Source organism: Neomonachus schauinslandi, chromosome X (assembly GCF_002201575.2).
Source record: "Neomonachus schauinslandi chromosome X, ASM220157v2, whole genome shotgun sequence".
NCBI lineage: Eukaryota > Metazoa > Chordata > Mammalia > Carnivora > Phocidae > Neomonachus > Neomonachus schauinslandi.
The window spans coordinates 124,779,001-124,795,237 of NC_058419.1; the positions used below are offsets into that span (position 1 = coordinate 124,779,001).

Genomic DNA, 16,237 nt, shown 5'->3' on the forward strand with positions numbered 1-16,237 from the left:
CTGAGCCGAAGGCAGTCGCTTAACCAACTGAGCCACCCAGGCGCCCTTCTAGACCTTTAAAGACTTTTACGTTCCCCTTGATGAAAAGACTCGTTTTGATGACCTCTTTCTGAATTTTCCAAATGCCCACACTGCCCTTTTTTAATTTTGCGAATTTGTTTTGCGATTCTAACCGGTATCGGTGAAGCAGTCTCACCTATATTTCTGAGATAGAAGCAGTCTCACCTATATTTCTGAGATACGAGAAAACATTTCACTTGACGTGGTTCCGTGGTCAGTTACCCTCAATCAGCAAGTGAGGGAGGCATTGTGCACAGGAGGGCGAGTGGCTGATAATGTTGCAGACTCTCCATGCAGACTCATTCCAGTCTCTTCCCTGAGCACCACGCTGATTTCCCCGTCTCCCTGCTGGATTTTATTTTATTTTATTTTTTATTTTTTATTTAAAGATTTTATTTATTTATTTGAGAGAGAGAATGAGAGAGAGCGCACGAGAGGGGGGAGGGTCAGAGGGAGAAGCAGACTCCCCACCGAGCAGGGAGCCCGATGCGGGACTCGATCCCGGGACTCCAGGATCATGACCTGAGCCGAAGGCAGTCGCTTAACCAACTGAGCCACCCAGGCGCCCTCCCTGCTGGATTTTAGATGGGCGCACAGAGGCTTCGTCCACATGCGTTGGGTCCTCAGAGGGAAGAAAATACCCGCTTAGAGGTTGAGTCTTTGACTCTCACCTCCTCTGTCCCAAGACCTGCCTCCTCCTTCTGGTCTTTCTATTTTTCTTACCTTCAGGGTCTTCTCGGGTGATTTTACTTACTCCCTCTCCATGTGGTAGAGCATTGTTTTCACACATACCTTAGACTGTGTCACTCCTTTTCTTAAAACCTTCCAGTCATTTCCCATTGAAGTTGGAGCAAATGAAGCACACTCCTTCCCGTGGACCCCCAGCTCCTAGATTGCCTGCCAACCCCACTTACCTCACCTGATACGATTCTCCCACTAACTTACTGTCTCCAGGCAAACCTCAGGCATCCAGAAATGGAAAGGAGTTTAGATTCTGCCATCCATTCCCTGTTAGGTTCACCATCCCAGACAGATTTCACTGTAGAATCCTAAATAGTAAGTGAATGAGGCAGTGCATCAGTTCGTAGACTATCCCATCTTGGGTTAGACTCTGGTTCTTCAACCTCAGTCTACTTGGGGCACTATTTCCATTTTTGTGTAGGATAGTTCTTTGTTGTAGGGGATGTCCTGTTTTGCATGGTGTTGAGTGGCATTCTTGACCTCTTCCTACTAGATGCCAGTAGCACCTTCTCCTTCTCCCAGTTGTGATCTCCAAAAATGACTCGAGATATTGCAAATGTCCCCTGGGGGCAAGACCACCCAGTTCAGACCACTACCATAGATAGATAGATAGATAGATAGATAGATAGATAGATAGATAATAGATGGATGAATAGATAGATAGATGATGATGGATGGATGGATGGGTTGATGAATAGGTAGATGATGGATGGATGGATAGATAGATGGTGGATGGATGGATGAATGGATGAATAGGTAGATATATGATGGATGGATGGATGAATGAATGGATGGGTAGATAGATGGATGGACCAGTGGATAGATAGATAGATAGATATGATGGATGAATGGATGAATCAATGAATGGAAGGATAGATAGATGATAGATGGATGGATTGATGGATAGGTGGATAGATGATGGATGGATGAATGGATGGATGGATGCATAGATGGATAGATAGATCTATAGATGGATAGATAGACAGAAAGACAGACCAACAGACAGAATCTCTTCTGCTTGGGAAGTTTTCAAATCTTCAAATTCTTGATATTAGGGGCTGAGTCATTCTTTGTGGGTGGCCCTCCTGTGCATTGTAGGGTGTTTAGCAGCACTCTTGGTCTCTGCTTACCAGATGCCACCAACACACCCCCACCCAGTTGTGATGCCCAAGCATGTCTCCAGATACTGCCCATACAATCCAGAAGGGGGAACCTCTGTATTTAATTGTCTATTGACTCCATGAGTTAAATGACAAACAGGAACCATGATTACATTTTTACTCTATTGTCCCTGTGCATTATTTTGAATCCCTATTGCTTTTTCCTAATGAGACAGGATACATTTCCTTCCATCAGACCCTTCCTTTGCATAAGTTGGTTTTATAAAACAATGCAATGTTTAAAGTAATTCTATGAAGAGTTCCAAGTAATGAAGGTGAGTGGTTTGCTCTCAGAGATTGTATTTCCTGGAATTTATAGCTGAAAGGTAATGCTTCCTAGACCTGGCTCTTAGAGGAGTGATTACCCACATCTTGACTTCGAATTCCGGGTCTGGATTCAGGCACATATGTATAAGAAAATTAGACCTGGCGTCATCTGGTGTTTTAGGCTATGAGCACTTCACCTGCCTCGTGTCCAGATCTGTTTCCTTTTATCTAGGGGATAGGGAGAAGTCATACAGAATGTCAGGCTAGATGTGTTCTATTTCAGCAGAAGCAGTGGCATAAAGTAAATGCCCTCCACTACAGGATTCTTCATTCATTTCAGAATCCCTTCCCCAGGGATTGACTCTGGGGAGTCCCTTGTGCCCCCAATAATGTAGCAATGAGGAATTTTCAGATTGGTCAAGGAAACATCTTTACCAATGTGGATGCAAACACAAAACCCAAAACACACCAGAACGTTTACAAATAATTTAGAGAATCCATCAGAAATGGCCGCTTGTGCTTGTGACATATGGTGTTAGTGTGTTGGGTGGTTAGTTCTTTCATTTGGTCCTTTAGAGCCTCCTTCTCTTGTTTTGTGATGCAAGCTATGTCCCAAGCTGCCTATTTCTTTGCATTCATGCTAAGTCTCTGCATTCAATGACCCGTGTGTCATTCATCATTACTGACACTTTCAGTGCAAGTTTCCAAGAAGAGCCATTTGGAACAACTTCCTTTAGAACTTAAATCCTACTTGTTTCCCTAAAATCGCCTCTAACTCCATTAACATGTTCCTAGTCAAAATTCCCAGCGAATATTCCTGAACTGAATGAAGGTGAATAAAAATACGTCACTTTCCTTTTGACCCTGGTAATGGACACGGACACAGAGCAACAAATGTGCTTTGGGAATGGCACCAATAGACCTCAGAGTCAACATTTTGCTAACTTGCTCCTGGGCAGGCTGCAGAATCTTTCCCATATGGGATTTAAGCATTCACTGTTTCTTATTCCAATTACTATTATCATTTTTTTTTTTTTTTTTTAGATTTAATAGTATTCAGGCTTTGTCAGAAACCTCATTTGCGGGACTGACCAAGTTGGAGCTCCTTATGATTCATGGCAATGACATCCCCAGCATCCCCGACGGGGCTTTAAGAGACCTCAGCTCCCTCCAGGTAAACTCACGCTTTTACAAGCATCAGTAATTACAGCCTGTAGGACCATTAATGAATAGTGGGAACAATCTAATGCTCCCAAACGATTAATAAAATTGCCATTTTTTTTTAGGTTAAAAAACAGCTTCATGTCATTACTTCCCTGCCCTCTGTTCTGGTTTCTGTCCCTGCTTGTGGCTTTGTAAATTATAAACAGGATTTTCTGCTACGCCCCTGTCTCTGTAGGTTTTCAAGTTCAGCTATAACAAGCTGCGCGTGATCACAGCCCAGACCCTGCAGGGGCTCTGGAGCTTAATGAGGCTGCACATTGACCACAACAAGATCGAATTTATCCACCCACAAGCTTTCAATGGCTTAACATCCCTGAGGCTTCTCCACTTAGAGGGAAACATGCTGCACCAGCTCCATCCCGGCACGTTCTCCACGTTGACGTTTCTGGATTATTTCAGACTCTCCACCATAAGACACCTCTACCTCGCTGACAACATGATCAGGACTCTGCCCATGGGGATGCTGCAGAACATGCCACTTCTGGAGAATCTTTACCTGCATGGCAATCCGTGGTCATGTGACTGCGAGATGAAGTGGTTTCTGGAGTGGGATGCCAAATCGAAAGGTAAGAGAGGAGGGCAGAGCGAACGTGGCTCCCCGCGGCACATTCCTGACCCTTCTGGAAAGGTTCCATTCTCTGGTGTTCTGACGTTGCCTTATCTTGTGAAGAGCACATCACCACATCGGTATGGCGGGAAACATTCGTGGAAGTCATACAACCTCGATGTTAAGACACCCCTGTTCCATAATGGATGTATCCTTCTGTGAAATATAAAGCGATGATCATTTAATCAGTTATATATAGTTGACTACGATTGTCTTCAGTCGGATATCTGGAGTGTTACGTGCAGCTTTGGGTTACAGCTAAATGGGGGGTTTTCCGTGCATCCCTGTCCCATGAGGAGGTGTTCAAGGAAGTTTGGAAAAGAGAAGGCCAGCAGTGGCTATGACGTTATTCTCTTAAGAATGGGGGAGAGGGATGTTCTGCATTGATCAAGAGAACAGAAAACCAGGAGTGTTGTGTAGATATTGCCAGACAGTAAATTTTGATTCAAAATAAGGAAGCGTTTATTTCTTTGTCTTTCTTTTACTCCCTTCCTCAAGCCGCACTTTGAAACCCATCCTCAATCCCATTGGGTTTACCATATCCCAGGTCTGTTGGCTCACGTCTATCCCCACGACCTGCAGCTTGGGTCCAGCTCCTTTCTTCTCTCTCTAGGAGGAGAGTCGGGCCTTCTGGGAAGGTCTTTGCAGCCTTGATCACCTCTCCTTCAATCAACTCTACCCAGAGCAGTTGTCGAACAAATTTGTCAGAGGAAGCGTGTGGTCCTGCCACACTGCTGTCTAAATGTCCACTGGTTTCCCATTGCTCTTGGAATGGAACGTTACACTCCTTACTAGGAGTTCCTACACAGCCGTGCCCACCCTCCTGCAACATGCAGGTCCCCCACTTAGTCACTCACTATAGCCACACTGCTGTCTGTTTGCTTCCTTATACCTTCCAAACTTATTTCCCAATCAGTGTCATTGGACCCGCGAAGACCATGCATCTGCTGGATGTTCCAGGGTCTGATTTAATTTCAGCACTCAGAGCTTTGTTAAAACATCACCTCCCTTGGGGCGCCTGGGTGGCTCAGTAGGTTAAGCATCTGACTTCAGCTCAGGTCATGATCTTGGGGTCCTGGGATGGAGCCCCACGACAGGCTCCGCACTCGGTGGGGAGTCTGCTTGCCCCTCTGTCCCTTCCCTGGCTCGTGCTTTCTCTCTCTCTCTCAGATAAATAAATAAAATCCTTAAAAATTTGTTTTTAAATCACCTCCCTTAAGAGGTCTTGCTATCCTCAATTTCTACTTAGCATCTTGGCCTGTGCCTATCTAGGACCATTCTGCACATACACCTTATGTCCCACTTTCATGTGCTTCCAAGTTATAGATGATGGTCCTTTGACTGATTTGTTCCCAGTGAGAATGGAAAGAAGAGGGCAGATATTCAGAGGACTGTACTCTTCTCCTTTCCCCAGTGCGAGATAGTGTGACTCCATTTACTGCTATAAAAAGGCGTCTAGGTCTGGAGCAGGGAGAAAACATAATTCGGCCTTGCAAATGTCAGTTGGAGGAGACTTTGTGACTTTGCAACAGACACATCAAGTAGAAAATTGGGTGTGGAGTTCATAAGATGTGTGTTGATGGGAGAAGCACACATGGGAGCCATCATTGGATAATGGATGATGATGGAAACCTACATGTGGGTGAGGCCATGGATGACGGGGCAGAGTGAGATGGAAGGGGGCCCAGACCAAGTCAAGGAACACTCCATCAGTAATGAGTCAGGGGCCCAAGAAGAACAAAAGAGTGAAAGAGGCAGACCAGATTAGGAGAACATTCTGGAAGACTTGATGTCCTGGAAGCCAAGAGTAGAATGTGAATCCAAAATGTAGACACTGCCTGAAATGAAAAATTACAGCAACAGAAAAAAAATTATAAAAGGTACATACGATGTGATTCATGGCAAAAGTGGGTCCTTTAACCTGGAACTATTTTCACGGGTTGCATTTGTTTATGTAGATTCTCCTGGACCCTTAGAGAAGGTAAGTTGTAAAATGTGTGTGAATAGAGTTGCTTAAAAAAAAAAAACTTAAAAATACTTTTGAAAGAAGTACTCATTATTCATTGTCAGGTAGTTCTAAAATGGTAGTTCCTTACCACACTCTGTGCTAAATTGATTGAAGGTCATTCATGCAGTCACAGACATGAGTAAGGTATTAAATCACGAGGGACGTGCACTGAGGTGATAAAGAGGCACACAAAGACTTTACCGTCTGGCCGTGTGCGAGGCATGCCGTTCTTGGGTTCATTAACTTATGCCATGTTTGTTTGATTATTTGTTTTAGGGACTCTGAAGTGTAAGAAGGACAAAGCCTATGAAGGTGGTCAGTTATGCACCTTGTGCTCTAGTCCCCACAAACTGCACCAACAGGAGATTCACAAGCTGAAGGACATTACTTGTCTGAAGCCTTCCATAGTGTCCCCTCTGCGACAGAACAGGAGCAGGAACAGCGAGGAGGAGCAGGAACTAGAAGAGGACGGTGACAGCCAGCTCTCTCTGGAGGGGTTCCAATTCCCCCCATGGAACATCTCTTTGAATATGACTGACGAGCACGGGAACACAGTGAACTTGGTCTGTGACATCAAGAAGCCAATGGATGTGTACAAAATTCACCTGAACCAGACGGACCCTCAAGAGATTGATATAAACGCGACTGTTGCCTTGGACTTTGAGTGTCCAATGACTCGGGAAAACTATGAGAAGCTGTGGAAACTGATCGCCTATTACAGTGAGGTCCCTGTGAGGCTGAACCAAGAACTCACGCTCCGCAAAGACCCCAAGGTCGCCTACCACTACAGGCAAGATGTGGATGAGGATGCCCTCTACTACACGGGCGTCAGAGCCCACATTCTTGCAGAACCGGAATGGGTCATGCAGCCGACCATAGATCTCCAACTCAACCGACGTCAGAGTACGGCCAAAAAGGTGCTGCTCTCCTATTATTCCCACTATGCATTAACCATGCCCACCAAAGACGTGAGGCAGTCTCGGAGCAGAAGCTGGGTGATGATCGAGCCCAGCGGAGCCGTGCAAAGAGCTCAGACTGTGTTGGAAGGGAGCCCATGCCAACTGAGCTGCAACGTGAAGGCTTCTGAGAGTCCGTCCATCTTCTGGGTGCTCCCGGATGGCTCTGTCCTCAAAGCACCCATGGAGGATGAAAATGGCAAGTTCTCCATCCTCACCAGCGGCTGGCTGAGGATCAGATCGACAGAGCAGTCGGACTCGGGTTTGTACCAGTGCATTGCTCAGGTGAGGGATGAAATGGACCGGATGGTATACAGGGTCCTTGTGCAACCGCCTGCCACTCAGCCGCCCGATAGCCATACGGTGACAATTCAGAAGAACCCAGGGGAGCCAGTGATGTTGCCTTGCAGTGCTCTGGCTATCCCCGAAGCCCAGCTCAGCTGGATTCTTCCAAACAAACAGATAATTAATAATTCGGGTAACACCTCACATGCATACGTGTTGGCAAATGGAACTCTTTCCATCCCAAAGGTCCAAGTCAGTGACGGCGGTTACTACAGATGCGTGGCTGTCAACCAGCAAGGGGCGGATCACTTTACTGTGGGGGTCACAGTGAATAAGAAAGGATCCGGCAGGTCATCCAAAAAGGGCAGACACCCAGGTGGGACGAGTCTTTCCAGAGTCCCGGGAGATGTCGTGGAGGACGAAGGGGGTTCAGGCATAGGAGACAAAGAGAACACTTCAGGGAGAGGTCTACACGCAAAGGACCAAGAGGTACTCATCAAAACAAAAGATGATGCCATCACCGGAGGTAAGAAACCCAAGAAAGGGCGAAGAAAACTCAAACACTGGAAGAATTCTGAAAAAGAACCCGAGACGAACATCGCAGAAGGTCGCAGAGTGTTTGAGTCCAGGCGAAGGATAAATATGGCCAACAAACAGATTAATCCAGAGCGCTGGGCAGATATTTTAGCCAGAGTACGTGGGAAAAATCTCCCTAAGGGAACTGAAATTCCGCAAGTCATTAGAACCACCACGCCTCCATCTGTGGGTCCAGAAGTGACACCCCTTCAGCCTGCTGTTCCTGCCCCCTCGGTATCACCAGCACAGACCCCAACCAGTGCCGAAGAAACCTCAGCAGATGCGTCTCTATTTGGTGAGGAGGATCAGGTTTCCAGTACTGTGTCCTCAACCAGGTCGGGACTGGAAAGTGGGCACGATGAAGTAATTCTTGCTGAGCCCCAAGTGACAAGCACACATCTGGAAGAATTCATTGACCATGACTTTTCTAAGACTGAGGATACCACTCCCAATGAAGCTGACCCAAAGTGGGCAATAGCCAGCACCCTGATATCCATAGCTCATGAATCTTCTCCTACTCTGCAGACCTTGGACCTGGTCTACGAGGAGCCCTCCAGTAAAAACATGGCCACAGAGCGCTGGCCTACAGGAGATGCTGGATCCATGCCAGAGCCTACGTCAAATGAGTACGAGTCTCCGTTGGGCGCCATCTCCTTGGCTGAGTCCGAGACTGTACCATACATTCCCCCAGATTTGGAGACTAACCCACAACCAGATGAAGAGAACATGGAAGAGCTGACCTCCACTCCCTTTACACCAACCACCATCATGTGGGCTGATGACTCCAGGACATCTGAACCATCAGAAGGGCTCACATTAGGGGAGCCAGATGCCCCATCAGAAGGACATCCACAGGGAGAAACAGATGACACTCGGCTTGCGAAAGGTGCTTTAAGCACCCAAGGCAACCCGCTGATTGAAAAGGGTACAGAGGAGAATTCCAAGGCACTACGGGAAGCAGATATGCCAGAGAGAGACCCCACAAACTCCCCAAGTCCTGAGAGTATGGGAAAGGGTGTCGAATCTACCACTCTGCTTAACCCTGCCCTGAGAGTGAATGGCATCACTCCCTTTAAACATCCCAGGGAAACCACGCTTGATGCTCTCTTCGACAAACACACCACCACGGTTGCAGCAGTGACGCCAACCGGAAAGGCCACTTTGCCGTGGGGGCTGACCACTCACCCTTCCCGAAAGAGACCCAGTGGGAGGAGGAGATTCCGCCCCCACAGATTCCGACACCGCCATAAACAAACCGTGCCCACGACTTTTGCCCCAGTGGAGGCTTTTTCTACTCGACCTACTCAAGTACCTGAAGCGAAGGCTCCAGACCATGTGGGGAGTACACCGGGGCCAACATCTTGGGCTGACAGCACTGTTGGTACCCCCAAGCAGTCGGAGATGAAGAAGCAGACAGAACCCGTATCCAAGGCGACCCCACGAAGGAAACACGGGAAGAGGCCAAATAAACATCGGCATTTCACTTCCACGGTGAGCCCTCCAGACTCTGCATCCACGGCCAGCCCTTCCCCGGAAAACAAACATAAAAATGTTATTGCCCCCAGTTCAGAAACTGTACTCTTATTGACAACCATTTCCCTGACACCTGGGGACCCGCATGGGAAAGCTACAGTGGAAGATTCTGTGACAGCTGCCACAAAAAGGCACTTACCACCCAATAAATTCCAAGAGACAATTCCAGTCACCTATAAGCCTGCCTGGGACGGAGAAGAAATGAAGAATTATGGTGTCACAAACATCAGTGACTATAAAACCGACAGCTCAGTCCCTGACGACTCCTTCACTGACACCGCATCACCTCCTGGCTCTGAGGTCTCCACTGTGGGAGGATTTCAGGAGGAATCGGCTCCCTCTGGCTTTCCAGGAACCTCACGCTGGAATCCCCCAAGGGGAGCCCAGCCTGGGAGGCCGCAGACAGATGCACCTGTTACCAGCTCTGTGGAAAGCCTTACAGACTCACCCTTTCTTAAACAGTTGGAGGATCTGGGTGTTCCTTCGGAATTTCCACCATCAGTTGCAGCCTCTACACTGTTTCAACTGGAAGAAGTGGTTGCTTCAACCACTGTCCTGTCTTCAAGTGAGGCAGAAACCACCATCCATGCTCAAGATCATCACGAAACCACTCCAGCTGAAATTAGACCTCGGCATCACACCCCGACTCCTACTCCAATGGGGGAGCCAGCATCCCCATTCCCAGCCACCACTCTTGTGTCCTTGGTACAGACCTTCACGAAGCCCACACCTCTTACTTCAAAGACACCTCCAACATCAACAGATTCCAAGGAAAATGTTTTCTTGAATTACGTGGCGGTCCCAGAAGCCAAAGCACCCCCAGTGAATAATGAGGGAACTCAGCATGTGTTGACGCCAAATGAATTATGCACCCCTTCTTCCAACCAGGACAAATTTAACTCAGCTCGAAAGCAGCAGTTGGAAAAAGAAGCCTTTGATGGAAAGACCGAAAACAGTCTCCCACGGGGCCCCCATGGAAAGCACCAGGGCGGGAGAGTCCAAGTCTTCCCCCAGCGAGCCACAGTTCCTGCCAAACCGATCCCACCGAGGGGGACGGTGAGGCCAACACATACGGCCACAGAAGGCTCCTTTAGATCCTTTGTAACTTTCCAGCCGCCTCGTCACTTAACCAACAAACCAGGAATAACGGCGTATCCTTCAAGGGTTTTGCCAGAGAATAAGCACTTGATGACTCCAAGATTATCAAGTACGACAGCTCCCGTTGTTCCAGCGCTAAAGCCCAAACCTGGCATTTCCACTAAGTTTACTGACCAAGGGATGGACCGATTCAACGGCAACTCCAAAGTGTTTGGGAATAACAACATCCCGGATCTCAGAGACCCTGTTGGCAAGCGTCCAAGTTCAAGAGTCCCCCATTATCCCAATGGAAGGTTCCCTTTCTTTTTCAACAGGACTCTCTCTTTCCCACAGTTGGGAGTTACTCTGAAACCCCAGGTGCCTACCTCTTCTGCCCCTGTGATAAGAGACAAAAAAGTCAACCCAGGTCCCTACAATAGGATACATTCTCAGAGCATCATCCACGCGGACTTTGGTCCCCCGGCACCTCCGTTATTGCATCCTCCCCGGGCTACTGGGCCACCCTCCACAAACGTACAGAACGTCCCTGTGGTCTACTCTACCCGGAGCTCCATCCCCTTTGTGGCATCTTCTGGCCAGCCTTCCAGAAGCTTCCATCACAGCACCTCAAAGCTTTTCTCTGCTGGAGGACCCCCTGCATCCAAATTCTGGACGGTTGGGGAAAAGCCCCAAATTATCACCAAATCCCCTCAGACCGTGTCTGTCACTGCAGAGACAGATGCTGTGCTCCCATGTGAGGCCACGGGGAAACCCACGCCGTTCATTACCTGGACAAAGGTTTCTACAGGTAAGGCATTTACGTGTTTGCATTTTAACCGGGGTTGGTGTAGAAGGAGGTCACTTGAGTCTGTGACCCCAAGCAAAACTACAGAGTCTGGGTAAAGGACAGATGGATGGGATGGAAGGGGACATCTGAGAACCTAGATACAAGGATATTCCTTTAGGGGGACAGGAAGTAAGGACCCAGAGCTCTTTCTTGAGCTCTAAGGTATGTGAGATTTTAATGGGACTATGGAGACATGCCACAGGTTCTTTGGGTAGGGAATGACCTAGGCTCGGGAATATTTCATAAAGGAACCACTTGCCTTTTCCCAGAGAAACCTAGCACAAAACCCTTCCACCACCCATGTGGGGTGCCATGAAGGTAAGGAAGAGTGAGCAGATTGCCCTTGCCCTTCCACTGGCTGCCAGATGTCAATGCAGCTCGTTCTGGGCTCATCAGACATTGCTTTGACTTGAACCTAGAGATACGGTCGCGTACATTTGCTTGGGTTGCCATAACAAAGCACCGCGGACTAGCTGCCTCATAGATAGACCTTTATTCTCTCCCGGTCCTGGAGCCTGGAAGTCTGAAATCGAGGCGTGGCTGAGGCTGGGAGTCTGAGATCCAGGCGAGCAAGGCTGGTTCCTCCCAAGGCCTCTCTCCTTGGCGTGTAGACCTTGTCTTCTCCCTGTGTCCTCACGTGGCCGTCCCTCTGTGCGTGTCTTTGTCCTCATCCCTTATTCCTGTATGGATACAAGTTCTCTTGGATTACAGTGCACCTCAATGACCTCATTTTGACTTCATTATCTCTTGAATGACCCCATCTCCAACCAGTGATATTCTGATATCTTAGGGGATGGGGCTTCAACGTATGAATTTTGGCGGGACACAATTCAGCTCATAACAATGGCCTATACTTGGAATTCTGGGATGCCCAAAGAGCTCTCAGCTTCGTAAAAATGACCCTTTCCTTTGAATGGAGAAACAATTGTCAGGTGACACAGAAAAGTACCATCTGAGAGGCCACAGCCTCCGTGAAAGACCTACCTCGTCCCCTTTCCCTTTGTCTCCCCGCCCCCCAACACGGACATATCCTTCAGGCCTGGATTCTGATCAGAGGGATCGTTTCTTTTCTCTTCTCCGCTTTGATGATATAGGAATGATTTATGCTCATAGCACTTGAGGGAGTCCAAGTGCATTCTTTGCTTAGGTTTATGTCACCAGAGCTGGACGTGTTCCAAAGTTCAGCAGGGGCTCTGGGCACAGGGGGATTACGGACTTCTTTGATCAGCTCGTCATTGATGTCATATGTTTACGTAATGATTTAATAAGCAATGTTGCTCGAAGGAGCGAATGGGGAACACCATGGGGTTTTCATGCTCAAAGGATGGTGCCTCTGTTTCTCTATTGGGACATCCCATTTGTATCAGTCTGTAGGGTTGTCCATATCTTGTGTGATATCAGAGCATCTCCGGGCCGTGTCCCCTCACTAGACGTGCACATGCCACGAATCAGCTTCTCCTGCCGGCCGCAGCAGAGGGAGCTTGTCAGAGCTCACGGAATGGCCGGTGATGGAAGCAGGACCCGGGAACCCAGCTGTGTGGGAGATGAAGAGAATGCTATAGCTCAGGGCTTTCCAGTTTTTAAATCTGGGATTTGTTATTCTTCAGAAAGGGTAAGCCAGCACATCAGGAAATGCCTGCCATGGAAGACTGTTTATTATTCACTCTCCACGAGGAGGGGACCCCACAGGGCAGGACCAGGGTCTGTCGGCAGGCGGGGGGAGAGGGGGAAACGTGCACAAGAGCCTTTATTGCGGTTTCTGCAAGAAGAAACAGGTGAGGCAGGGTAAGCAGGCTTGGCGCTGGCTGGCTTGACTGATTTCAGTGGGCTCTGGGGCACAGGGGCTCCCCTATTTGTCTGGTACGTGCCCTGGGAAGATGAAGGCAGGTGCATGGTGGCCTGGGCGTGTGAGAGCCCCATAGACAAAGGGGTGGGAATGCGGGCTCTGCACTGCTTGTTTTGCTTTTTTTTTTTTTAAGATTTTTTTTATTTATTCATTTGAGACACAGAGATACAGAGAGAGAGAGAGAGAGAGAGAGAGAGAGAGAGAGAGGGAGAGAGCATGAGCAGGGAGAGAGGCAGAGGGAGAGGGAGAAGCAGGCTCCCTGCTGAGGAGGAAGCCCCATGCGGGGCTCGATCCCAGGACGCTGGGATCATGACCTGAGCCGAAGGCAGACGCTTAACCATCTGAGCCACCCAGGCGCCCCTTATTTTGCTTTTAAATGGTGCATTGCTTCTTAACTATAGGAATTGCCTAGCTCTGGGACGGGCTCTCCTCCCACCAGAGTCAGCAGGACCCAGATGCCAAAGCATTAGCATTAAGAACACTTGGTTCATACCGATCCTCACTGTGGCAGAGCCCCAGGAAGATGAGATATACAATATAGGAAGTACAGGGTGGGGAGAGAGAGAAGCAAACGCCCCCGATTCGAACAGTGCACGACCTGGCGTTCACCTCAGCCACAGTGGGCAGCAAATGACCCGCTCACTCTGGCTCGTGTTGGACTCCAAAGCCTGGCCGGGTAGAGGTGGACGGTGGCTGCAAGCCTGGGGACCTCAAGAGCTCAGAAGCTGTGCCAGTGAGGTGGGCTGGCTTCTCTAGGAGCTGAAGTGACGAGGAGGTCCCCTGGGGAGGGCCTGGGCCTCCTGGCAGCTTCCAGAACACTCTACGAAACCCATGCTGGCTGCCCTTTGCTTGAAGGGGGCGTTGGTGTAAGAGTCAAAAATGGTGCGACAGAATGTTCTGTCTTCTCCGTGTTGGAGGTGGGGGCTGGCCTTCGCTGTTGCTGTTTGGGACACAGAGGGGAGAATTCCGCTACACCCCTAACAGCCCTCCTTCTTGGTTTTTCCTGCAACGGTGTGTCTACGCAGAATCTGACTACACCTGTTTTGACTTGCAGGTGCTCTCATGACCCCTAACACCAGAGTGCAACGGTTCGAGGTCCTGAAGAACGGGACGTTTGTCATCCGAAAGGTCCAGGTGCAGGACCGAGGCCAATACGTGTGCACTGCCAAAAACCTGCACGGGGTGGACAGGATGGCGGTCCTGCTGTCCGTCACGGTGCAGCAGCCCCAGATCCTCGCCTCTCACTACCAGGATGTCACCGTCTATCTGGGAGACACGATCGCCATGGAGTGTCTGGCCAAGGGAACCCCAGCCCCCCAAATCTCCTGGATTTTCCCAGACAGGAGGGTGTGGCAGACCGTGTCCCCCGTGGAGGGCAGGGTCACGCTGCACGAAAACCGGACGCTGTCCATCAAAGAGGCCTCCTTCTCAGACAGAGGAGTCTACCAGTGCGTGGCCAGCAACTCAGCGGGCACGGACAGCCTGGCCATCCGCCTGCACGTGGCGGCCCTGCCGCCGGTCATCCACCAGGAGAAGCTGGAGAACATCTCGCTGCCGCCGGGTCTCAGCATCCACATCCACTGCACCGCCAAGGCCGCGCCCCTGCCCAGCGTGCGCTGGGTGCTGTGGGACGGGACCCAGATCCGCCCTTCGCAGTTCATCAACGGGAACTTGTTCGTCTTCCCCAATGGCACGCTCTACATCCGTAACCTGGCGCCCAAGGACAGCGGCCGCTACGAGTGCGTGGCCGCCAACCTGGTGGGCTCTGCGCGCAGGACCGTGCAGCTGACCGTGCAGCGCGCGGTGGCCAACGCGCGCATCACCGGCACCTCCCCGCAGAGGACCGACGTGCGCTATGGCGCAACCCTCCGCCTGGACTGCAGCGCCTCGGGGGACCCCTGGCCGCGCATCCTCTGGCGGCTGCCGTCCAAGCGCATGATGGACTCGCTCTTCAGGTACGTGCCTGCTCCTGGCTCGCCGCCGGTCACTGCTCTAATGCTCCTGCTTCCCCTTTGGGAGCTGGGGACCGCGTCCTAAAACACGCCTGGGGCCATCCTGGGAGCCCTCTCCATGGGGCCGGTCAGAGGAGGGAATGACTCTGTGTCCGGGGCGAAGATGCACAGAGCTGACTCCCTGTGTGTGCCGCGAGGGGGGAGGCGGACACATTTCCTTTTAGCCCAGTGAGATCTTGTCTTTATAAACTGGGACAAACACTTGGACTTTCTCCTCTTTTCCCGCCCGTCTCCCTCTCCAAGCAAAGAAATGAACCGATAACTTTTGTTTTAACGATTATATTTATTTGTATGTTAAGTGATAATATTAGGTACCACATTTAGGTTGCCTTCTTTGTGTATTGTATGATTTCAACAGAACACTGTAGACGCAGTTGCAGATCTTGTCATAAAACAGCCTTAGATTAAGAATGAAAGGGTGTGAACACAAAAAAGTTAAAGGGTTAGGTGACTAGGACACTGGGTTGGCACAACTGGAATTCTAACAGTTTATTTTGGCTTCGAAGAAGATCACCTTCTCTCATCCAGTGCCTTCTGTTCCCACATGTATGCACCCTGAGCACTGGTTCTCAACCCCCCTGAGTGATTTTGGCCCCAGGGAACATTGCGCAATGTTTGGAGACATTTTTGATTGGCATAATTCAGGGAATGGCGGTGCCGCTGGCATGTGGTGTGTGGAGACCAGGGATGCTGCTTAAAGCCCTACAGTGGCCAGGATGCCCCATCCCAGAGAGTCATCCAAGCTCAACGGTCAGGAGTGCCTAGGCTGAGACACTCTGACCTAGCACGAAACACAATTGATCTATCATCTATCTGTCTGTCTGTCCATCCATCCATCCATCCATCCATCCATCCATCCATCCATCCAACCATCTATCCATCCATCCATCCATCCATCCATCCATCCATCCATCCATCCATCCATCCATCTATCCATCCAACCATCCATCCATCCATCCATCCATCTATCCAACCATCTATCCATCCATCTTATCTATCTATCTATCTATCTATCTATCTATCTATCTATCTATCTAT

At 49.5% G+C, this 16,237-nt stretch overlaps 1 protein-coding gene across 1 annotated transcript in view; it reads left to right on the forward strand.

Moving 5' to 3' along the window:
* The window catches only part of MXRA5 (matrix remodeling associated 5), a 23,946-nt gene that overhangs the window by 2,243 nt on the left and 5,466 nt on the right, over positions 1-16,237 (forward strand). Inside the window, exons 2-5 of the mRNA XM_021683725.1 lie at positions 3,273-3,402; positions 3,628-4,018; positions 6,344-11,302; positions 14,242-15,142. Of these exons, the coding sequence (XP_021539400.1) occupies positions 3,273-3,402; positions 3,628-4,018; positions 6,344-11,302; positions 14,242-15,142 (6,381 nt within the window). The remainder of the gene's footprint in view (positions 1-3,272; positions 3,403-3,627; positions 4,019-6,343; positions 11,303-14,241; positions 15,143-16,237) is intronic.